This window comes from Elaeis guineensis, chromosome 2 (assembly GCF_000442705.2).
Source record: "Elaeis guineensis isolate ETL-2024a chromosome 2, EG11, whole genome shotgun sequence".
NCBI lineage: Eukaryota > Viridiplantae > Streptophyta > Magnoliopsida > Arecales > Arecaceae > Elaeis > Elaeis guineensis.
In genome coordinates, this window is record NC_025994.2 from 102,623,338 (window position 1) to 102,649,633 (window position 26,296).

The 26,296-nt window shown below is 36.4% G+C and overlaps 1 protein-coding gene and 1 pseudogene across 1 annotated transcript; both read right to left on the minus strand.

The window, feature by feature from the left end:
- Window positions 1–908: 908 nt before the first annotated feature.
- LOC105032590 (uncharacterized) lies at window positions 909–7,150 on the minus strand. The gene is made up of 5 exons (XM_010907072.4): window positions 6,727–7,150; window positions 5,829–5,878; window positions 3,611–3,688; window positions 2,289–2,868; window positions 909–1,670 (listed from the first exon to the last, which is right to left on the minus strand). The coding sequence occupies exons 1-5, from the start codon at window positions 6,865–6,867 to the stop codon at window positions 1,149–1,151; spliced, it is 1,371 nt and encodes a 456-aa protein (XP_010905374.1). The 5' UTR covers window positions 6,868–7,150; the 3' UTR covers window positions 909–1,148.
- A 3,116-nt stretch (window positions 7,151–10,266) lies between these two features.
- On the minus strand, window positions 10,267–25,014 carry LOC105032595 (uncharacterized; annotated as a pseudogene).
- Window positions 25,015–26,296: the final 1,282 nt, after the last annotated feature.

Genomic DNA, 26,296 nt, shown 5'->3' on the forward strand with positions numbered 1-26,296 from the left:
CTCACGTGCCTGTCATGTCATGTGAGGTTTCCAAGAATTTTCTTTTTTGTTTTGGTTTTTGCTTTAAAATTCATTCAGGAAAAAATATGGACCCGGAAGAACAATATCACATATCGTCTCTACTCTGAGATGTACAAAAGCTCCATCAAAGAACGTGGAAGATAACTTACAGATCACATGGATATTGAAATGATTTTACTGAATACAATCAACGTGCCTGCAGGCATGCCAAGTTTAAGCAAAGCACATCTCTTCCCCTTTCTAGCACCATATTTCCTTTCCTGTGATATCTGCCGACGCTTCATTATAGAACTTACAGATCATATGTGAATGCTGAAATGGCTTTCGTGGATGCCATCAACATGCCACGCTCTTGTGGCTTTCAGAACTCAAAGAAAACGTGAACGACAGAAACCCGACCATCATCTAATTAATGCAACACCAACGTCCTCCGTTTTCATGAGTTTGGATATGGATATGGTTATATGTCACCACTCTTAACCCTTTTTCTTTGCGAGTCCAGATAAGAATCCGAAGCGATATGTTAGCATCAGGAATTTCAATGAGAAACGAGAATCAAATAGATATCTTCCAGTAGAACCAATATTTTTATGAGATTGTTGTCTATACAAGTGTGGTTAAACTCTCAGCAACAAAATGTAAGAAATTAAGCATCCACAAACTTCCTTCCATAGAAGAAAGAAAAAAAAAAAATCATTAGCAAACTTGCTTAAGGATGTAACAACGTTAAAGCAGCTTAAATGGTAGTATGTGTGCCCATGACATGCCATCTGCATCCTTGAGAAACATTGCACAGATGCACGATAACACAACCATGAATCAGTTACATTTTTGAGGAAAGATGAATTAGAAAGTTTTAACTGAAAAGGCAAAGCTTGCATCACATCTGGGGAACAAGTATGGTATATTTTAATAAGCTTTCCTTGTAAACAAGAGACATCAGTGTCTTCTTTTTTTTTGGTACAACATCAGCGTCTTCTTCACCATATGGTTACACTATACAATTTGCCAGCTGGATCCAAAGAGCCAAAGAAACTTTTGACAGTAAATTTTTAAAAGGTATACTTCAGAAAATCCCTTTGAGGGAACCAAAAAAACCAAAAACATCCTGCCCACATTGATATCTATCACCTTTTTCTAGCTCTTTTCCTTCCTTTGGCAGAGCTCTCCTGTCGTCTCCTGCCACTTCTTTGGCCACCCTTCACTGGTGACCCGATACTTCTCTTCCTAGCCAGGGTCTCCTCTGGCTTTTCCACATGAGACTCTTTCTTGTCATTCTCGGTTGTTGGAGTTCCAGCTCCTTCCCCAGAAACCACCGAATTACCCTTGGTGTTGCGCTTGCATGGTTGCATGCTTAGAAGTTTTCCTGATTTCCCCAACACAACAGAACGTGCAACACCACGATCACCAGAGACCTGAGAAAGATATTTAGCACTCTTTTTTAGTGATTCACTCACAAGATCCCGAAGGGCGAGTGCAGATTTGTGCTCCAGTGAGTTCTTTTGATAGAAGACACGAGCATTATTTGAGAGCAGTAGCAAGTCTCTATACAGCTCCTTGGCTGAAGAGATTGAGCCATTGTTGACCCTTGAGCTTATGGTTTGGAAATCAACATGTTGGCGGATCATCTTCTTGTATCTGGCTCTCTTCTGTAAAATTCAAAAATCAAAACGTAGATATCACTAACAAGACATGAAGGCTTTTGGAGTGGTTATAGGACTACGAAATGGCTATTGCATGTATGATGGCAGAAAATAGAAACTCGCATGAAAGTTTATATCAAACACTATTACATACACCTAGTTATTGCTTGATCATATTGTTTTAACCATCTATTATTCATGAATTCAGAGAATTTGGCCAAGCCAGAGCCAAAGCTAATCTTCTTAGCATATATATATATATATGTATGTATGTATGTATGTATGTATGTATACATATATACATATACATATGTATATATGTATATATGTATGTATACATATATACATATACATATGTATATATGTATATATATGTAGGTATGTATATATACACATATATACGTACCTATATTATATATATATATATATATATATATATATATATATATATATATATATATATATATATATATATATATATATATATATATATATATATATATCTACACATATTCTTCTTAACAAAGCAAACAGCTTCATCCATTAAAGAAGGGACATGATAACCGTGATCATTTCTGGTGTTAAAAATACTAAAATGAGCTTTATATATCCTTGCCACCTTACCTGGCTTTCAAGTCGAGAGTGAAAGATTGAAACATCCTTGTGCTCCATAATTGAGTTCATAATTTCTGTGAGATCAATGTTGGAATTTTCACCTCTTGCACAGGCAGCAGATTCCTCATGCAAGGGTAGAACATCCCGCTTAAAACCTTCAGATGACTCTTCTTTATCTATATATGCTGCTGAACACACTGTCTCACTATCCCCCATACTCACTTCTTTGACTATAGTACAATACCTTCTCTTCCTCTTTCCCCTTTTCTTTTTTAAGATTCCAAGGCCAGTCTCAAAGTTTCTGATCCCAGCTTTGTCCTTTCCAGAGTCTGCAGACAATTCCATCTTCGAATCATTCTCTTGAGATGAAACCGAAGCTAAGATCTGGCATCCCGATGACCAATTTCTGCCTGTTTTATGAGTAAAACTACCAGCAGATGATCCATCTTTGGATATATCCTTGCTGGAAGAATCAATATCACCAGCATTTTCAATGGGCAAGGGTGACTCCGTCTGGCTGGTATCATATTCAAAATTACAGTCACTTTGTCTCTCTGCACTAAGGCTCTCAAGCTTGGATTGCAAAGACCTATTTCGATTTTTTTTTAAGAAAAACCCCAATTAAGTGCTGGACTATAAAAATATTCTTAAAAAACATGTTTCAAAATTTGCCCAAAGAACACATTCTCTAAAATCCTGCTATCTGTTCCAAATCAAAGCCATATGTAAAATAAAGAATAAAAGCACCCAGTAGATAACTAATGCAATCAAATCCAACAAGTTATTGCAATTGTATGCTACTTACTAATAGAATATTAGAAGCTTTTACAAAAGCAAAGATTTAAAGCATAACTAGATAACAGAAAGAGTCAAAAGAGAAACATGCAAAAATATCTATAGATGTATCCATCATTAAATGATATCATTTAACCATTGGTAAATAGTTTCTTCCATGTTACTTTTTCTATCTCTAATCATCTCTGGGTCTTATTGCATCAAAGATTTCAAGAACCAAATCATTTAATTAAACTGCAATAATAGAAGTACATGTCTTTGATAGCCACCGAATACAGACTAGATAATATCTGTTCTTATTTCAACAGTACTCTTAATTCCAACTGGGTATTTCCAATACATGCAATTAGATTTCAACATCATTAACAAGAAAAAATAATGCATCAACTCCTTAATTATAGGGATGAGCCACAGAAATTACTAGATTTAGACATATGAATAGGCAATACACAGCTAGAAAGGCATATATTAAGGCTTGCGGACATCTGATGGCAGGCACCTTCATTTGCTCACATAAATAAGAACTCAATACCAACCCAATAGAGTCTTCTGATTTTTCCAACTCTCGTTTTAGTTCAGCAACTCTCTGCTTCCGTAGTTCTTCAAACCAAGCACTGAAAAATGAAATGAAAAAAAAAAAATGAAGACATTAAAATAGAAGTGAAATGTTTTGAAAAGAAGCATGAACATGTGATCACTATCTGTTTCCTGGAAAAAAGTGAATATTCCAGTAATGAAGCTGAACCCTCTAAAACGATCTCTTTGAATAAACAATCTCAATCATCTGAAGTGTCCAGTGAGTTAGAATGATTATAGCATTCCTTATCATCCAGTTGTTCGCATCTTAAACTCAAAAATATGCACTTCTATTACAGGGCCTTTCACGACTCATGTATGCACCAGAACAAGGGGCTTACAATATCCATAGATAAGCATAGAAAAGAATTTTTCTCAAATAGGAATTTAAAACCCATGTATATCCTCCATTACATTGATAGTTATGTTGAAATTCTTCAGTTTTCCAGGTTTTTGTTTCAGACTATAAAAAGCTACTACAATACGATGAGGCTTCTTGTTTCACTTCTGTATTTGTCTACTAATGCTCATTTGTTGCCTTGTCCTGTTTGCATTCATTTGATTATTGTGGTTTAGAAAACTAACCTAAAACCAACATTTTATGCACACTTCTGTTTTGCAGGAGATATTTTATTTTTTAACCACCTATGTATTAAATAAAATCAAAATAACATGTGCCACTTATTCATCCTTTAAGGAAAGTTAGATTCCTTCTGCATGAAACTAAGATACTCCTTGAGGTTAGATTCCATGTGCATGAAACTAAGATAGTCATTGAGGATTGATCCATAGATTTATTGGAATTTGAATGAGTTAAATGTATGGATATCATTTCAAAGAAAAAAGAACATGTTTAAACGTGCAAGATAGGACAAAGATTAAAAAGGAACTTCCAAGAAGACAACAAAAAGAATAAACATAACCACTCTCATGATAAAGATTCATCTTCTTGAATATCAAAATTAAATATAAGCAATGAAGACGTATATGAGGAAGCTCTCTTCAAACAGAGCAGCAAATCAGCAATGATATCAAAAGGAAACTAAACACTTATAGTAAACCAGCTTATATAGTAGGATTTATTCTTAGCATTATTAAGACTCAACACCAAACCTTACTATCACCTATATTGTTCATTGACTTTGTTCATTTGTAAGCAATGATAGGTACCGGTGCTCTTGCAAAAGCACAGCAACTCTCATAGGGGGCATTCTGTAATGCACCACTTAAAATGGCAATTCCTCGAAAGAGTTTTGATTAGGCCAGTCAGAACAATGCTACCAAGAACATCAATTGTTTGCTTCATTTGATTAAGTCTGAAACACTTCTGTCTTTCATCCTGGTATTGGTAATGTCGGTAGTTCATCTTTGGTTATCAATAATGCAATTGAATATTGCACATGAATTCATTGATCTTCCAACTGCATGCTAAGAAATTTAGCATGATGCACTAGAATGTTGGACTAAAGAAATACCAACACAAGCAAATTGTACGTTATGGTCAAACATACAGATTGAAAAATTATCGAAACAATTGACATTTTTCAGGAGTTGCAAATTAAACGATCCTTTTTCCTTCGTTTGTGCTGTGTAGTTAGCATTTCTTCCTTTTTTTTTTTTGATTAAATTAGCATTTCTTGTACGAGAAAGTTTTCCACTCAAAAAGGTTTAAAGTCTGTAGTAAGGTACATATAATAAATGTTCGGGTTGTATCAAACCTCGCACATATCTCGAAACGAGCATTGCGCAATCCCTGGATCCTTCTACAGCAATAGCAAGGTTAATTTCATATTTCGAGTTTAGCATAGCTTTTCCAATACAAGGTTTCAAGAAAGCATTTCGTTGGTTTTCAAAGATCTAAAATGAATAAAGAAGATTTGAATTTTTTTTCTTTTTGGGGTAAACCGCCTCGGATTCTTCTGTGAAACCATAAATTTGCTGGATTTGGTACAGAAACGTCAATCCCGAGACAAGTGGATGCACGCATACAACTGGCACCGCCTTCTTCCTCGAAACTCTTTCATACCATATTTAGAAATCCGTATCCGAACGGTGTTTATACCGGAGAAGATAAGGTATGTCCTTCAACATATATTTAGAAATCCGTAACGGCATTTACAGCGAAGAAGATATATATATATATATATATATATATATGGCAAATAACTGAACACTTACTCGCATCCGGAGTAACGCTCTCGTAATTCCTCGTACTTGGCCTCACATTCCTGCAAGAGACCACCGCGGCCAATTTTAGGTTAATCAGAACCATCTGTGCAAGATCAGACGGTATCCCACAGAATGCAAAATATATACACCTTCTTAGTTTGGTACGACAATCTCTCAAACGAATAAAAGAAAATACGACTGTAGCTATCGAGATTTACATAATTTCAAAAGAAAGTCCTCAATATCTTTCGGTACACCCAGAAACATCCTCGCGACGATTAGTTTCCGAGGAATACAGAAAAGGTCAATAGAATAAAGCTTCAAGGAAAAGACCACGACTTCCGCAATGACGAAAATGCCCTTAAGTATCAGAAAACTTGCCCTTGTCCTAAACCAAGGGCCACCCTCGCGACGATTAGTTTCCGATGAATAAAGAAAAGGTCAATAGAGCTTCAAGGAAAAGGCAACGACTTCCGCAATGACGAAAATGCCCTTAAAGGATCAGAAAACTCGCCCTTGTTTTAAACAAGGGCCTTTTCGTTAAAATATATATATATATATGATTAATATAATATATATATATATATATATATTTATTTATTTATTTATTTTTTTAAGAATAGAAAAAGGAAAATGCAGGTTGAAGAGATTCGGTCGCAAAATGCTTCGAAAAAAGAGAGGAAATAATTCAGTTAATAACAAATAAAAAAAAAAGAGAAAATTGATATGAATGGTTGTTTTCGAAGAGCAAAAAGGAAAAAGAAACGGGAGAGATTTAAATGAGGAAGAAGGCAAGAATCGGATGGACGGTATGAGGATGATAATTTTTTTTAATCAAAAAAAAGTTGGCGAGGAGAAGAGCGAAGAGGTGGGATAGGAAAGGGTTAGCGGGGAATCAATCGATCACCTGAGGGGTAAAGAGGTGGGGGAAGGGGGTACGGGCCTGGACCTCGGCGGCGACGGCGTCCCAGGCCGCGTCCCCGTGGCGGAGCACGGCGCCGCCTAAGACCAGCTCCTCCCACGTACCCCATCGCATCGCCTCCGCCATCGCCAGCCGTCCGACCACCTGGGCGCCCGATCCGATAGATTGCACGTGTCTTTGATCAAGGGCTGGGAGGAGAGAGCGATAAAAAGGGCGTCCGTTATCGTCGTAGAGGAGGGGATTCAGGTGATGGTGTGTTTGGGGGGGGTGGGGGAGGAGGAAGGCAGTTCCCAAAGGTGGTGGTGGTTTCCTTTCGTCTTTTTATTTCCTTGGTTTTTTTTTCGTTTCTTTCCTTTTTTTTTTTTTTTTTTTTCTGATCGAGGAATTGATGGATGGTGGTGGCTTCAGTTTTCCACCGTTTAGCCGACGAGCGGAAGAGACGGACGTGTTGCCGTTGGGTACAAATAGCGGAATATAGATATCCCGTCACCGTTGCTTTAGCTTACCGTATCCCACCCTATTTGCTAATTCTATCACCCGGTATGCTCAGCAAATTTGTTTATTTGCTAATTCTATCCGGACAGGAACTCTGGTCAGCGTTGTAATACGATTAGGTAACAAATAAAAACTCTTATATTAGATATATTATTAATTAAATGAGGTCCATCAGCCCAGTGGTGGATTAAAACAACGTCACCAAATACAAATCAAAAAAAAAAAAAAAAAAATTATATCCTACACCATTTGCATAATATGATCATACACCACTCAATTATCTTATATTCTATCTATCAATATCATTCATCATGCGCTCATCTCGATAATCGACCTATGGAAAAAGATAAGTTAATTAATATGGTACATATAGTATAAAGTATAATATGTCGAGATGAAGGATAGTCGAAATCTCTTTGTTCGTATTGTTTTTTGATTAGATTTATTCGTCACTGAGCTGTAGATCTAATTTAGCCATTAATTTCTTCTTATATTGGCCTTTTCTTAATGTCCACTTAGCTATTGAGTCTCAGCAACATTAATTTTGATGGCCAAGTACTTTAACACCTTTATGATATGCTTTCATATATAATTATGTATATCATCACAATACTATTTATGTATATTTATAAATAGAATTAAAAGTTAAACTTCTAGCATGATAAATAATTGCATATAAAGTTTCTGGTCAACTAGCTGCAAATGTTAATAATCAATTATATCCAGAGATAGAGTCAAATTTTTTAAGATTTGCGAAAGTTTTGTTTTCATCAATAGAATATTTATAATGGTATGGTTTTGTTTTCACTAACAGGATAGATGAGTTGGAGTTGGTTGAATGTAAATTTGATTTTCACTAAATTTAGGTTCATAATTTAGATATAAATATAAGTCATTTGTGTTTGACAAAATTGGATGGAGTTATGTTTAAATTTAGTCCAGGATAAAGGGTTTGAATTGAATGTTTCAACTATATCAGAAATTTTTATTAAGTTTACTGAGGTCATATCAAGTCAAATAGAATATAGCAAAATATATTAACCATTGATGGAGATGGCAAATAAGTTAAGTGGGGTTATGTTAAATATTTGTAGAATTAAAGATTCGTCAATATAAATCCAATCTATTTATTAAATAAGGTCAAAATTCAAAATCAAACTCCATCTCTTTGTTAAATTGGTAATCAAACATGACTCATGCAATCCATATAATAAATAGATCAAATCAAGTTAAATAAGTTTTAAATGAGTTAAATATATCCTAGTTTAAATGTATTAAACAGGTTTTGTTTTAAATAGACCCTTGCATTTTCGAGCCAACCTAATCCAATATTAAATAGGTTAAAAGGATCAATACTTTCAACATGGATTGAACTTATTTAAAAAATGAGTCAAGTCAGACCAATTTATTTACTACCAAAATCTATTTATACTAAACTTCAATTTATTGAATTTAGTTTGGTTGCAGGTCTAATTGCCAAAACAAGTAATCTTTTTCCACTCTAGAATGTCTCGTAGGATCTTGACCTCGATTACACTATTCCACACAATAATTTTGAATATTGATTGTTAAGGATAATTCACTAATTTTAAATCTTAATTTTAAATAAAATAAAATATTTTCATGTTAGGCTGCAAAGGAGGAAGTAAAAATAATAGCTGCTATATTATTTGGCTATAACATAGAAAAACTAACAATTGGCTAAATTATTGCTTAGGCCGTTAAATAAGATATCATGGTATTTAATTGGTTTCGAGGTCGAGGTTATTCTCACCGGTGCGTGAGGCTAACCGGTCAGCCCATCCTTTTTTCGGCGAGCCGAGGAAGTCTCTCGCCCTTCTCGCAGTTTTCCCTCCGAATAAAATGATAGAAAATAGAAACAAGGTTACGCTAATCTTTACCTTTACCCTTGTCCTGGCACGAAATTACGGTCTCGCTCCTTTCTAAATAAAATGACATCCATGTCCCCGGCCAAATCCCAAATCCCGAAAATCTCGTTGGCCATTTTCCGGTGGTATGGAATTTTCCTTGCATATTAATTCTTCAAAAAAAAAAACTCGATGCGCCAAAAAAAAAACACAGAATTTGGATTTTTATTCTCCAGAATTCTTTTTCCTCGTGAAAGCCATCTGCCAAGATCTTCATCGATTTAATGAACTGGCACTTTTTGGGACTTGGATGTTAAGATAAAGTAAGCCATTGACTATGACTGTCAACACATCTAAATTTAGATGGAACCATCATTGGAGGTGGACCATCATCAAGCACAATATAAATTAATTAATCTTTCAGATAGATAAAATGTCATAAACTTTTGGGTAATGAATTACGTTAGGTTGATCTAGTTTGCATTTAAAACAGGAAAGTATCATCAAAGGCAAGCGCGAGAACTAAAATAGTACAAAGTAAAAGAGGATCTTATAAGCAAAATTACATCATTTAGGAGTTTGCACGTCAAAGCTGAGCATGAGAGCTAAAAAGTTACAAAATAAAAAATAAGTAAAATTACATCATTTAGGAGTTGCATGCAGAACCAAAAAAGCATCTTATAAGCAGGATTACATCGTTTAGGAATACGCATGAGTGCATGCAAAAGGGATGTTTTGAGCATGAGAATGCTTATGATTTGATGAATGTCTAGGTGTTTGAAGCACATATCAATTACAATTCCTCCTAGGATTAAGTGCAATAGTGCAAGCTGAAATAAACCAATTCCATCGTCGAGCGCACGAGAATAAGCCCTTTTGCGTTAGGTCATATTAGATATAATGCATAAATTTTCTTTAAAAAAAAAATTATTAAATTCCATTTATATTGATCAATAGCATATCGCTGTAATGACCCGGCAGCAATCATGGATAGGCAACTTAATTGCCAAGCTTATACTAAAACATAAAGCGCACATGGCCTTTAGTACTCAATTTTGTCTTTGTACATCAAAAAATACCATACAGCAAAGAACATCCAGGTAATAACATTTTATGCCTATCAATAAAAAATAACAAAAAGGAGAAGAAATGAATAACAAAGTTTTATGTGGAACAATTGTTCAATATACGGAGGTGTTCAGAGAATACCGTAGCAAACAATTAACATCCTGATCCAAAGAATATTATCTAATCTGAACGTTATTATACAGCATCATAATACAACATATACCCAGAAGCTGGCACAATTGATAAGTAGCACGACATCAGATTATGCAGCACACACTGGAGAACAATGAATCTGGCAGCTTGGTGAGGACTCAGGCTGCCAGGCCCAAATAGATTGTCGTCTGGAACAATTGGCTATCAATGCTGGGTTTGGTTACTTGGATGCTATATGAGGGAGTATTCTATATCGGAAGGGATGTAAAGTTAAATCAGAAGAAACTTTGGACTGCTTTAATCAGTCATAAGTCAAGCAAGAATAGATTCAATTCCTAAGCATGTGTTGCAAGCAGCCCTCCTCTTCTGCACCAGGACAACGGAAACATCAGAAAGACATAAGTTGAATTCACATTTAATAATGAAGACTACATTATGTAATTATAATTTATCAAATTAGATAGAAAATTTTATCAAATTAGATAGAAAACCCATGCAACTTTAACTTAAATCATGACATGAACAACAGTATGAACAGCTTGTCAGGCTGCGAACATGAGAACCACTAACTGGTGTCACTTGGAAGTAAAAGTTGTTTAACAGGAAATATTAATTGTATTCTTAACTTAAATTTACGAGTGAAATCTAGGTTGGTATAATTATTGGTTGCAGAAGAACAAAAACTAACTTGACCACCTCAATATAATTTATCGAGTAATGAAGGATTTGACTGGCCATCTCTAACCACTTGTAAAACTTACGCCCAATCAAGGAAAGTCATATCAGTTTTTCTGCCAAACAGCACAAATAAAGAAGTCATATCAGTTTTTCTGTCGAACAGCACAAATACAACAGCTTACCTGCTCAGTGAATGGAGAATTTGTTTTATCCAAATGGTTGAAGCAGTGATTGCAATGCTCCAACATGTGTTCACCATTCAAACAGCGATGACCAGCAGACTAAAAAAAGAGAATCTATAAGCAGACAGGTAAAAAAGAAAGCATATGTAGTAATTATGTACCTTTGCTCTGCCTGAAGATCAACCACTACTAGTGAAGATGCCGACAATGTTGAATGGATAATTGGTCCACAGATCTTCACAAGCTCCAATAGCACTTCCAGGGAGATAATAATGTGCCTGTATTAAAGCATGAATAAAATTTAAGCAACGTTACCCTTTGACAGTATTAAACACAATTAATGTACAAGAAAACATTGCCAATGAGAGCAAGTATCACATAAATGGCAAAATAGCAGCTCAAATAAGAAAAAAAGTGTGTGAGGGAGGGCGGGTATTTCTTTTTTCTGTATATGAAAACACATCTCTCTGCTGACATAAGCTTAAATTTATCTTTCCATATATGCTTGCTGGTAGAGAGTGACAAGTAAGATAACAGGTAAGTTCCAGTTCTACAATAACTAAGGAAATATTTTGTACAGAAAAATAATTGTACTTGTTTATCTCCCAATCTTCTTATATGAAACTTGCAATATATGAATAGCCAATATTCTCTCTCTCTCTTTTTGAATAACAGAAAAAGACTTCGTAATTTTGCTGTTTAATTTCTAAAACAAAAATGCCAGCAAATGGCATGAAAAAAAAAGAAAGAAAAGAAAAAGCAGCTAGGCCATTTTATCATTGAAAATCATCAAGAAACTAAATTTGCAGTTCAAATTTGAAATTACATGCACAAAAGAAAAACATAGCAAAGGAGATAACTGAAAACTTAGAATACCCTATGATCCAAAACAAGCATCTTGTGACTCATAAGCAATTAGCAGATGAATTCATATTTGTATCCTGTGGTCATCCATTATGAGCCATCACTGAAGCCAATTTCCTCCATCCTACCTTTCAGTCTTGTTGTTTAATAAGCCCACAAGAAGTGCAAGCAAGCATGAGAAATTCCAGAGTGAAAAGGTCCATTTGCATCCTGAGAATGCTGATCAGATCTACCTGAACCTGCAACTTGCATATTCAAAATAATTAGTTACTGAAAATAAAAGAATGAAACAAGACAGCTGATTCCTCCAGAAACCAAGAAAGTTAAACACGGGTTGCAAATGTACGGCCTGAAAGGAATACTTACAGAATGGTCAGGCAACTTTGTCACTGCATTGATTGCACCATTAACCCCATTTCGTTCCCAAAAGTGCCTCACTGCCTGTAAGTCTAAGTCAGTACCTGCTTTCTGCTATTATAAATGCTAATGCTTGCAGCTGAAATATTGTGTATCTGCATGCACTCTTGACTGAACTCCAAATGACAAGGTTCTGCTTCTTAAAGAATGGACAGCAACACAGGAAAATTTGGATCACATAACCCATCCATACTACTCTGTATGATAGAGTATGTACCAAACTTCGCCGTCTCAATATGGATCCCGTTCTGGTAACATTATATTACTGTGTTGGTATGCAGTATGGTACAAGATGGCAAGACATACCAAATGTCAGTATAGTACCAGAGTGCATATTGGCTAGGTACCAGTACAGTACGATATGTTTTGTACATCATGGTACCAACCAGTATGGTAAACCTTGGTATGTAGTTATGTACCATGCTAGGAAGATATGGGTAGAGAGCAAAAGCATGTACCTCTATATTTTGCATGCTGGTCTATATTGGTACAGGCTGGTGCACTGTGGTCTAGACACACCAGCACAGACTTGCCCAGACCCATTGACTTTACCATGTGCCTTGGCATACGAGCGAGTGGTATCATGCCAGCCTGTGAGTGGCAAAAGCATGCCATGTGATACCATAATCCTTGAATTTGAGTGCATAGAATAAAGATTTCATATGACCCAATGTCGTTATGCACATTACTTAAGCATCAAGAGATCAATTTAGTCACAGGAAGCTACCTGTAACTTTGTTAGCCGAGATTTTACTGCATCAATGAACACATTGTGGTTTTGCAATAGCATATCTGGAACAAAATCATCACTCACTGGCGCCATGTCCCTTTCAGAAGTTTTCCCTGGTGCTTTCCGTGCATCATAAAGCACCATGAAGATAGTAATCGCTTGACAGAAGCATCATACTAACATTATGTGAAAAGTGCATACTAAGTAAAGGAATACCAATGAACCCTTTGATTTTAAGGAACATTGAAAGCATTTATCAATATATGCACAATAAGCTTCTATACTATAATGGTACCTGACTATTTCTTGATAACTTTCAGTTGTCCATAAAATCATATGCGAACAGTTTGTTAACATTTTATAAGTGCGAAAGGGCTGTTTTGAGATTGCAAATTTGTTAACTGCGCCAAATGGACTTTTCTCGTACATTTATGGATGCCAAAAACAAGTTACTTGAATGCATATAATCAGCATCCACAGGTGCTTCTTGAAGAATGGATCCATGAATAACAGGTTATAATCAAGCACAGAGATTTACATGACCATGCTTCCTTGGTAATAACCAATGAAGCTTATCATCTATTTACAATCAGCTTAAAAAATTCCAGAAGTTATTAACCTAAGATATAGATTAACCTTGTCACTCGGACACAGATACTGAAAAGTAAGGTTTTATGTATAGATATAGCTCAAGTGCCAAAACCATCCTGTATGTGGGTTGACGATGATGTACAGATTATATAAAACAAGTTCGAATTGAAAGCATACTGGGAACGATGCTGAATTGTTGGATCTGATGGCTGGGTCAGAGGAAGAACTAACTGTCGCTGAATAACTGCTGTTACTTCTTTCTCTTCTTTCCCAGCTTTCAACTAGAGATCGTGTCTAATTGTTGCTGAATAACTGCTGTTACTTCTTTCTCTTCTTTCCCAGCTTTCAACTAGAGATCATGTCCTTCCAAACTAATTGTTGCTGAATAACTGCTGTTACTTCTTTCTCTTCTTTCCCAACTTTCAACTAGAGATCGTGACGTTCCAAGTTGAACAGCCACTGCCAACAGAAACGGAAACCTTATCAAAGATGCATAGCAATCACAGAGACTGAAGACAGATATCTCCAGATATCCCATTTTTTTCAGGAACCTCCTCTGACATATTTGACTGAATTCGTTTCACTGTTCGAGCATGGTGATTCAGCATCTGCAGGAGAACAAGTTGTGCTTCAGAAAATAATCTCCAAATATAACAGAAATATTGTTGACTCATAATTTCGTGATTAGGTGCAAAAAAAAAAAAAACCAACATATACAAGCCAGCCTCTCAGGAGATACAATTAGAGATTGGAAATTTTCAGATGAAGCTTCAACAACCACAAAAGTACAGGGCAAATTTTTGCATTTGTCACTGTGTACTTGCAAAGGCTGCTCCAATGACATTATTCTTTCAATTTTTTCTGCAATACTTCTCATACTTGTATGGTTTCTTTCATCAGCTTCTGCAGCTTCATGGCTACAGCTGTCTTGGAGCATAAATTTGGGTCCAAAATGGGTAAATTGGGTAAATTATTACTCATTCCATTCAGAGGTCCAGATCCAGTTGCAATCAATTCGCTTTCATTACAACCACCAAGAAAAGATGGCTTCCACATGTGGTTTGCCAAGCATTGAACCCTGAGTGGTTGCTTCTGCATCTGCAGTTACATTTCTAGAGCTGCCAGCAGTATCCTGGTTTAAACTATCTCTAGGTACAATAACAGGCATGGAAACAGGATTAGCAATTGCTGGGACATCCCCTATTGCATTTGCCTCCATCATGGAGCCTTTCCTCAACGAATTATTTGCACTGATTTTAGTTGAACATAATGAGATCACCCTTGATGCAAAACCTGGTTCTCTTCTGTTTGGAGTATTAGAAGCGCTCTCTGTAGCTTTAACAACTCTGGATGGGGTAGAATTCACAGCAGATGCTTTGGAAGAAGATTGCGAATCAAATCTCTGCACGGTACTATGGCTGCTTATGGTGCTTTTATTCCTTCTGGCTTCAGTTGAATTCATAGGAGCCATGTTTGAAACATTAGAATTGATCCCTTGAAGGGCACTTTCTTTAAGTTTATTTTCACAGTCATAATGTCCTGTAATCAGTGGTGAACTAGATTTTGTGCTGCTTTCAATTAGCTTGGTAGAATGATCTTCCCCATTACTAGATATAGGCTCCATAAGAGCATTTGTCCTGGACACCACATCAACAGCATATGGACCAATCAGATGAAATAGAAAAGCTATTTACTTCAATAGAGATAGACAAGAAAAGGAATTATTCAAAATAAGGTTAGGTAATTACTGATATATCCACAGCCCAAACTCCAACACGACTTTCATGATAAGAGCATTCCAAAAGTTTTCCTTCATGAATACTGAGATCAGCCAAAGCAGACCACCCCATATCAACAATATCATGACATCTAATAGGCTCCCAGGAGAAAACCTAGCACGCAAACGAATAAATTGAGCAACAACAGTTCCTAAAGATGAATATCACAAATTAAAACTGTCATGCCCCCAACCAGAAATCATGAGCTAAGGGTCATCACAACCACCGCATACTCATAGGGAACTCTCTCCATAAGCATGCAAGGCATCTCATCATGATATCAATGCATTACAGTGGAATAAAATTCAAATAATTATTATTCAATTTTAATTCAAATAACTAAATCAAATATCTTTCATCGAATAAAGTTTCACTAAACATAACACAAAAAGAAATCTAAGTTCAACGAAGTTAATAGTGCCAAATCTCGCCTCTAAAAGCTCTCTTTCAAAATTATTGCCCACGCTCAAAATAAATTTTCTGAATCAGAAAAATAAAACAGAGATAATGAGCTAGACAACCCAGTAAGCAATGAATATCTCAACTAGACATTCCAGATATTATCATATGATATGATGTTCAAAAACAATACTATAAATAAACAAAAAGACATATTTCATGCATAATAAAATAAATATTTTCAAATATTTATATATATATATATATATATAATCATAAATCCGATACAAGTCAAAACACGCATAACTTAACAGCCTGAACTACAACCACACTTATCCCTGTGGCAGGGCCCAGAACAGAGTGCCAACACATAACCTCCATTGGCAGGGTCCAAAAACCAATGCACAACCCCCATTGGCAGGTCCAAAACATAGTTAGGCTGAGAGCATAAATCGGATCCATATCAAAATACTTTGTATCATAACATATCATAATTTTCACGAAACATATGCATAATCAATAACCATAGTATTTTTCGAAATATCAATTTTTCAAATCACTTGCTATTCAAAATATAATTTCATAAATCATGCATAATTATTTGCTTTCAAAATAAATTATAAAATATCTCGAGAAGATGATTCATTACTTATTTTTTTCGCAGAACACTGAACGAACAGATTGATTAATCCTGAAGAGATTCTTCAGAACCTAATATTCATAATTATATTTTTATATTAATTTTAATTCATAACTAAATCGAAATAAATCCTAAATCAAAATCCCACTTAGGATTAGATCCTTCATTAAACTCGATCAAAATCGTCAAAAGAAAGTCCTTCACTGAGCTAATCTTAGAAAGATAACTTCAAAAGAAAGATCCATCAAGAGAGAGAAACCATCTAGAGAAAAAAATCTAGAGAGAGAGTAGAGAGAGAAAATTGAAACTTTTAGAGAGAGAAAATAGGGGTTCAGACACAGAGCAGAGAGAGGGAAGAGAGAGAAATTCTCTCTTTTTTTTTCTTTTTTTCATGGGAGAAGAGGACTACCGTCCTCTTCTTCTTCTTCTTTTCTGAACAGAATAGGGGAGCTCTTGCTCCCCTCGTTCCCGGGCTAGGGAGGCTTCCTCCCCTGCTGGTGAAGCCCCTAACCAAAATAGGAAGCTCTGGTGGCTACCGAAGGCCAGGTCCGGTGACCGACAATGGCCCACAACGCCAAAAATCAAAGATGGATCACAAAAACAGAGTATTTTGAAAAACAGTGATTTTTCAAGGAAACTTTAGCAGAAAACTCAGCAAAAATTCAAGATTTAAACCCTTGAAAGATTGAAGGGAGACAATGGAAGAGATTTACCTATTTTTGGATGAGATTTGATCTGATATCTAGCATCCAAAATAGGATTAAATGGCCAGTTAAACAGGGCAAGAAAACAGCAATTTAAACAATGATTTTTGGTGCTTTTTCGGTGAGAAGAAATCAAGGGGTTGGGGCCTTTAAATAGATCTCAAATAGGGAGGAAGTCTGGGTTGATTTGATCTGAAACCCTAGGGCATTAGAAATTTCAATCTGAGAAGAACTCCTTCGGGAGTTCTTCCACGCGTTTTCCCATTCCACGGTGATTTCCAGTGCGTGCATTGCTGGTCCAAAATCTTTTTTTTTTTTTGTTCCTCCTTTAAGATCTGTGCTATATTTTGGATTGGGGTATCACAATGACAATGGGGAAAACATACCTTAAAGGTACCATCAAACCCGCGTTCTTCCATCAGGATGAAAGATCATGGAGGGTACCCCAGTAGCCTGAAGGGGTAAAAACCCAATATTTTGCAGATTCCAAAGAAAATTTTACATGAAAATCTTTTCCGTTTGACTAATTTCAGATTTTCTTATTATAAATTTAATTCTAGCAACTAATTTAGTATGAAACTACCAATGCATGAACAGAAAATAGAAACCCACGAGTACATATAAGTATGAGCATATGACATCTAAGAAAGAATTGATGGATTTTCTTCTCCAGAACAGATGCAACTAGAACATCAAATATTTTGTTGATAACTTGAAGAAGGAAATGTGTATAAAGTATATATACCTCTCATATGAACTATGACTGAAGATATTAGGAAAATAAGGACATCCGGTACAAAAATCTCATACAGAGATAAATGTGAAAAAAATCAAATTAGAAAAAATAGAGTTATGACACTTCTTGACCTACTAGTAACATAGAATACTGTAATGGTAGTCATGGAAGGCCATGTGTTTATCCTATTAAGTGGGCTCAAGTGTAAGATGCAAAATCTGATTTGGAACTTACAGGAACCATGAGCTCTGCCCAACTAGTTATTTTTGGAAAGCTCCTTATCCATGCAAAATCTCATATAGTGAGCCTGGGCACTGAATTGAAGGTGAAGAAAAAGAAAACTATTAATTATTTACTCAAACACTTCTGTTTCACCACATAGGCGTGCAGGGAGGATCAGGGACAGCCTTGGTAGTTAGCAAGCCAATACAGGAGGTCGGAAAAAACACATCCAATTTCCTTGCAGAATGAAACTGATGTTAATTGGGTTGAAGGGTTCAGATTTCAGGGATTTCTAAAAAGTTGGCAGTCCTTTTGATGAGGCTCTATTTAGCATCCATGGAAATTTTTCTGGGCCCAGCTCCTAGTTACTTTCTTCCTTATTAATACAACTTTTGATATCAAAAGAATATTTGCTCCCCAAATTCATCTTCATCTTGCATGTCATGTGTTAGTTCTAATTGTTGGTTCTTGATTTTTATGTAGGATGCTCAGAAACTGCTTAGTGCTAACTTTAGAATGCTACCAACAACAAATCCATTGTTTCACCAAATTCCACTATGACAATTTTAGCAGGTCTATTTCTGATTTTCATCTCAATAAATCTTTAAGAATTATGAAAATAAAATAAAGAAATAAGAGAGAAATACTATGGTGAAGATATACCTAAGGTGCAAACCAAATAGGAGAAGAATCATGAAAATATGCCACAAAAGGTAATGTTTCAGAGAATAATCAAATATACTTATTATGACTTAAACAAGGAATCTTCGATAGATTTCAATAAAAGCTAGAAGCAAAGTTATAAATGCCAGTACTGAACCCCATACCATTTTTCCATTGGAATGGTATGGTATCGGTATAGTAATCCTGATGATACGTACCAAAATTGACAGCTTCCAAAAAGCTGAAAACTTATTGGTACTAAGTGGTAGGGTCGATATGGTACTGCCAGTACACACCAGTAAGGATTGATACATACTGGTATGGCTGTTTCGACATCCTAGCACCTAGACTAGTGTCGCCAGAATGGCATGGTACTGATTGTTTCATTTTGTTTCGGCAGTTTTTGAAACGCCAGTTTTTGAAACTATGGCAGGAAGTTTCACATATACATGTCTTAGAATCTCTAGACCTTACAAAATATTTGAAATTAAACTTTCTTTTATGAGTACTGAACCATAGGCTATTTTGTGAATTTAGGGAAGTGCTTTAGTTATGCAGGGCTAGACATGCAAGCCAAGAACTTTATTAATTGTTTGTTGCCATAGCTGCTGCTTGGCCAGTTAGTGTAAGAAGACAAGTTCATGCTAAAGATAAGGTTTGCATCTATCGAATATTTAGCCATGATAATGTAATACATCTTGTGAAGCTGTGAGTTCAGTGAATGGTTATAGTGCAAGAAGGAAGCTTTGTTTTGTTAATACACTTTACCATATCCAGATGCATGATACAAGTGTCAAGCCAAAATATTCACAAGAATCTCAACCTTCAAAGACACTGATATGGAACCATGTCCACACATGCTAAATATAACACACACAAGCATCAAATTGGCTGGCCACGGCTCAAAAATAGCAATAAGAGCTAGAGGTACAAAATACTGGCAGGAAAAATTGATATCGTAATCTTTGATAATACAAAATCCTATGAAGTGCCATTGTCCATGTCATAGTGCCACACAAAAAAAAACTTAAGTTGGAGAATCCTGATGACAATGATGTGCTTGTGAGTACAGCATTAATCTCAAAGCTTTGCATTAATGTTGTCTCTGCATTTGCTTTCTCAATGCAATGAAGCTCGTTATAAGTCAAAGCAATCTTGTTATATACTTGTGCAATTGAAGTTATCAGAATACATCCAAAGAAATATGCCAAGCATTAATAGCTGGCATTAGATATTTTGCTTATGTACTTCAAAATTAAATAGGAGACTTTAACAAACGATAGCATTAAAGTTACTTGAACTTTAGACTCTTGGCAAGAAGTTGAAAGAATGTCCAAGCAACTATTCAAATCCATGCACTTGTGACTTGTGAAAGAGGTAATGCTGCATCAGCTGCACTCCCAAAAAGGAAAACTGAAAAAGCCATAATATTAAGCTCAAACCCTCATAAGCTGAATGAAAGTTCCAAAGGGAACCTCCTCCAAGGCTCAAGCCATAGAAATTTAGTACTGAATGCTCCATTAAAAGAAAAGAATATTATCGGTTCACAAGATTTTAAGTATTTGAACAAGTATAATAAAGTCTATGTTTCTTCTTCCAACAGGAGACAACTTGCATACCTCTGGCCCTGCAGAACCAATTAGTTCAAATGCTTCTAGTTCCCAAAACTTTACAGTTTGATCAGCTGAACCTGCAAATTATTTACATGTTAGCCTCATTATCAGGAACAAAACTCAATTCAAGCAGGAAGTGCTTGCTCAAATAAATTATTTACATGTCACAAGATGCAGAAAGTGCACATCAACTTTAGACTCAATTCAAGCAGAGATGTATGAGGATTTTGTTTCTTAGTCAGATGGAATACAGGCTATGCAGATCTTCATAAGCTTAGCATGACTTACAAAATTATGGGTCATACATCAAGAGTTTGGCTTAGTTCAGCAGTAACTGTTGGACAACAATACATGACGTTTTGAGATTTCCACTAAAGTTGTCTCTTTGGCCCATAATTTATCTTGGAGATAGACACAGTTCCCTACAACAAATGTTGCCATCTCCTCATTGTCTGAACTTATTCCAAGGCTAGGAAACTTTAGAAGGTCATTTCCTAATTTTATGAGCTAAACCCATATAACTAAGACAGCAAGCCTCCTACCTGTAAACAGGTATTTACATTTAATATCCAAGCACCTCTCTTGCCAACAAATGCCTTTGCCATGGATTCAGTACTATCTCAAGGAGTTGATGCTAGGTCAAAAGCCAGTCACAATATGACCTTCAATTTAAATGGATAATACTTGGTCCTCAGAGTAGACCCATTACAGATGAAAAAAAGCCTTGTTGGCAACATATGGTCTATATAATAATAATAAGGCATTGCCACAAAAGAACTAGCATGAGGTCACAAGAGTATAACATACAAGATACAAGTCAAGTATCTCAACTCCAATAGGCACAAAAAGTAAATGCAGATATATATTGCCAAGCAAATATGAAATTAGAAAACGAAAAAAATACCTGTTGCAAGTAGAAACTCATAAGGATGAAAATTTATGCACCAAGTTTGTCCATTATGGAACTTAAAATCATGTAGAAGTTTCCCTGCAGTCAAATCCCATAGCCATCCAGGTCATTCAAAAAGGGTTTTAGTTGTTCTTCCCTTTGTAAAGAAGACAAGTATTAATAGTTCAAGTAGCATTACATCAGGCATCACCTTCGCTACATTATCTTCTCCACTAGTAACCACTCACCACCCATTGGAGTAAATTTGATAGTTCGGATTCCGCACGTGTGGCTCTTGTAGGTGTGGATACATCCCTTTTTTCTAATACCCCAGATCTTAAGATCGGCATCCAAAGAACCAGATGCAAAGAACTCACCAAATGGATTGAATTCAACAGAGATACAATTGAACTTGTGCCTGCTCTGAATGCGTACAACTGCACTTCAACATCAAGAACAACCAAATAAGCAGCTATATGCCTTCTTATCTCCCAACATTAGTGTGATAACTAGGAAGGGCTAGTTCAATGTATAAAAGACTTAAGTTCTGAAACTGGAACCTATTGGACACTACAAACAAGTCAAAGTTTGGGATCTTTAGAAGTTCAGCATAATGGTCCATATTAAAATGCTTGATATCATGCAATATTAGTCTGAGGACCCATGCAGGAGTGTATTTAGTCCCACATTGATATTCACTAGCAAGATCTTGAGTACTTATACAGGATCAAGAAACCCAAATAATAACTTCCAGCTAGCTTTTTTGGATAAGATCCTGGATCGTCATAAATGGCATTAGAGCCGACCCAGCCTATAGCCTATATAGACTATGAGACATTGTAGCGTAGGTTCATTTGGGCTGACTATGGACCGATCATGGTATTTACAAATGGATGCATAGATTTCAACCCCTAGCCTAGTGAGGACGCCAAGACTTAAATATGAGGAGTATGGGAGAACCTATGTGGGTGTGTATTTAGTCCCATCGGTTATTGGCTGGAAAGATTTTGGATACTTATATAAGGCCAAGAAACCTAAATAATATCTTTCAACTAGCCCTTTTAGTAGAGGTCCTGATTCGTTACAAGTAAAGTCATTTTTGATATTTTAACGTCCCACATTGAAAAAAGTCGAAAAAGGCAACTTATGAAGTTCCAAACCACAATTTCCCATCAATGCATAAGCCTTAAGCTATAGTTGATTGTTTATAGTAAATTAGGTGAATTTCACAGTTCACTTTTTGCCTCTTCCAAATCCCAAAGCTTAATTGTCCCATTAGAAGATCCTGAAAGAACCAAGACCTCTGCTGAATCAATTGCAACAGATTCAACTGCACATGTGTGACCACACATGCTGTGCATTTTTACAAAAGATGGTTGGCAATGAAACATGTACTCAAGATTTCTGAATCAAAGCAGGGTATCATAGCCTCAAGCTATTATACACATAACAACAGCAGCAGCAGCAGCAACGAAGTCATGAAGCAGTTTTATTATATAAAATTTCTACTGCAAGTAACATATACAACCGTGGTATTTCCAACAAAATGCAGCAGCCTGTGAAGATTCAGGTGCAAATACCAGGGATTGAAAAGAATATGGACGCATGCATATGTATGCATTTGCTTATATGTAAATGCAGACGTACATTTTATTTTCATCTTGATAGCATGCCTGAGCTAACAACTTCAAAGTTCTACAGCAACTAAGTAGTGGAGGTTGGCTTTCACAAGACAAAGTGATAGCAAGAACTAAAGCACAAAAAGGAGAATAGAAATTGGGACTTGGGGCTAACCAGTAATGGAGTTGGTTTGCCAATTGCCCATAGATTCACCTTGCGATCTTCACCACCAGTAACAAAAACTCTGCTTGATTTCTTTCCAATATTTAAGCACTTGATGCCAGATGCATGTGCTATGAATTCCTCTAAGCCTCCAGGTCAAGAAAAATCAAGAAACAACAGAAAATAATGTGTAGTGCTTGCATCTCCCTAATCATGGACCAGTTTTGGATAGACAGACTAAACATACACCTGCGTCTAAGACTCTTTCTCTTCATCAGTAAAGAAAATGCATTAATTGCTGAAGGGAAGCAAACACAAACTTAAGGAATCTGAAAGCACGTCTTGTTCAAAAGATTGTGTAGCCATCTTATTTGGGGAACCCTCACAAGGAGTTGTCCTCATGCAAACTATAGACAAGCACTAAACTTTGCATGGCGGAAAAAGAGCACCTGAGGTTTTGCTTAAAATTGAATATTGCATGAGTAGCATGTGCTCAATCGCTGAAATTGCTGGATTAAGCAGCAAAGAGCAGTGCAAGAATGGCATATAATCATCTACTAATTAGAAATTATAAGAAAAAACAGCAGTCTATTTATTCCTGATTTCCCTTTTGAGTCCTTCATAAGTTAATCCTGTCAAGGAATCATGCCATGGAACAAGAAATCTCAACTTCAAATAAACAAATTCAAGAAATTTTATGAGGACTTAAGAAATTATTTTCTGCTAAGAACCCTCCAGGACTAAGTTAAGGAGATAAACAGACCCCTCCGAATCATCTGCTGATAGGACTAGAGCTTTTGCACATCTAAACGTCTAAGCCGATCAATTTTTTCAAGAAAATCTCAACATCTTTTACGGAGTTCTGCACTTACAATAAAAATTCCTTGGAACAACTCAGCCTGGTTATTCGATCACATAACGAAATAAGGTGAGATCAAAGTCGAAATGCAAACAGAAACTAAACACAAAATTGAAAATATACAAATCAGTACTGGAAAGATCAGACAACTGCCTCCCAGAAAGACTGGATTTTATCTTTCCAAATCTACTCCAAGTCTCCAACCAGAATGAAGCTCCAGACAAAAGAAATCACGAGCCCTCGAGTGATAAACATCACTGGACATCAAAATCAATATCTTTCTAAATAGTCAGTTGCTAGTGAACCAGCCACTGAGGGCCAAAGTCTCAGTTCGTTGATAGGTGAGAGAGCTCTAGCCGTCACCCGCAGTCTTGCCATTCATAACACCTAAAAAAAATCTAGCTTGAGCCCACAACTCAAATGCCCTTCAACATCTAGACTCAAACAAAAAGGCCAATCCTTCAGTCCTATTTAATCACTCTTCTAATCCAATCTAGGCCTTTAAATCCTATCCAAGTCAAGCTGGTACCAAGCGCCTTAACTAAATCCACAGCTCGCTCTCCCTAAAGAAGCCTCTAAACTCACCGGCTCCAACAAAGCTTAAAAAGTTCCAGAAGGAATCAAGAAGACGGGACCGGCCAGGAGGAAACATTTGAGTCTCAAGTAAAGGATACGGAGTTTGTAGCCGCGCTTCGACATTTCCGGCGGAACCAACGGAAATCGCCGCCGGGTCTTCGCATCAACCTCCCAATAAGAGGCAGATAGGAGCGATGCAACACGCGGGGACGTATAGGGAGCTTGGCGTTCATTGGAGCTCTCACTCTCCGAGCTCCGCCATGGAAGAGAGAGAGAGAGAGAGACTGATCGGGAGCGGAGAAAGGGCTAGGGAGAGAGCCAGGGGTGCAGGTGGAGGGTACGCGTATCGTGGCCACGGTTGGTTCGACGACTTCTTTGACCAGAAAACCGAGGCCGATTAGGGCCAGACATTTGTCCCGGAGTTTTTTATCCAAATAATATTAAAAAAAATTATAAAATTAATATATTTTTTAATATATTTATAAAAATAATAAAAAAAATTATAAAATATTATTTGTAATAGTATTTATTTGATAGAAAATATTATTTTAAATGATATTTTTTTTGCTTCACGTCCCCATCCTCCATGAAATCAAAAATCAAATTTCACTCCACGTCATCTCCTCTCCGTCTCCTGATGGAATGAAAATTCAAAAAAAAAATTAAAAACATCATTTTAAATGACGTTTCAAATTTTTCATTTTCAAAAGCACCTTTTGAAATGGCATTTACGAAAATAATATTTATTATTAATTTTAAAATAAATTATGAAAATAATCTACCACCGTTCTAATTAAATTTAATTTTTTATTGATTTACTGTTAATTTTAAAATAATTTATAAAAATAATATTTGATTTTTTATTGATTTATTGTTAATTTTAAAATAATTTACAAAAATAATGTTCTTCAAAAAAATATTTATAAAGATCGAAAGAAAATTGCCCGGGTGACTTTAGGCGCCCTCACGCCATATGAGAGTGCTGAATCACCTAGAAAAATCAGATCATCCAGGAAAATGGTGGTGCGGAAGGAGAGTCGCCATATCAAAGGATGACTCATAAAGCCTTATGAATGCCGTCCCACTTTTTATCCTCCAGTCGGATCCAGTTATCCTCCAGTCTGATCCTCCTAGCTCTCATCCTCTGGTCAGATCCGGATCCTTCCAGGTCTCATCCTCCGATCGGATCTTCCCAACTCTCATCCTCCGGTCGAATCGGGATCCTCTTAGCTCTCATCCTTCGATCGTCCTCTGGTCGAATCCTCTCAGCTCTTATCCTTCGATTGGATCCGATCGTCCTTCGATCGAATCCTCTCAGCTCTTATCCTCCGGTCGGATCTGGATCCTCCTAACTCTCATCCTCCGATCGAATCTGATCGTCCTTTGATTGGATCCTCCCAACTCTTATCCTCCAGTCAAATTCGGATCCTCCCAGCTCTCATCCTTCGATTGGATCCGAATCCTCCCAGCTCTCATCCTCCGATTGGATCCGATCGTCCTGCTCCGGTCAGATCCTCCCAGCTCTTATCCTCCTCTGGTCGGATATGATCGGAGGTCGTGGTTCAATGATTAGACATGATCAGATAGAGCCGCCCTACTATAGTAGGGAGGAGATAATCTCCAGGCCATCATCATAGATGTGCACTAA

Coding starts and splice junctions, on each gene's coding strand:
- LOC105032590 (XM_010907072.4), bottom strand. CDS start 6,867: ATGGCGGAGGCGATGCGATGGGGTACGTGGGAGGAGCTGGTCTTAGGC. Junction 5,879..6,726: donor CCCACCTCTTTACCCCTCAG/GTGATCGATTGA, acceptor GGTCTCTTGCAG/GAATGTGAGGCCAAGTACGA. Junction 3,689..5,828: donor GAGCGTTACTCCGGATGCGA/GTAAGTGTTCAG, acceptor TTCATTTTTCAG/TGCTTGGTTTGAAGAACTAC.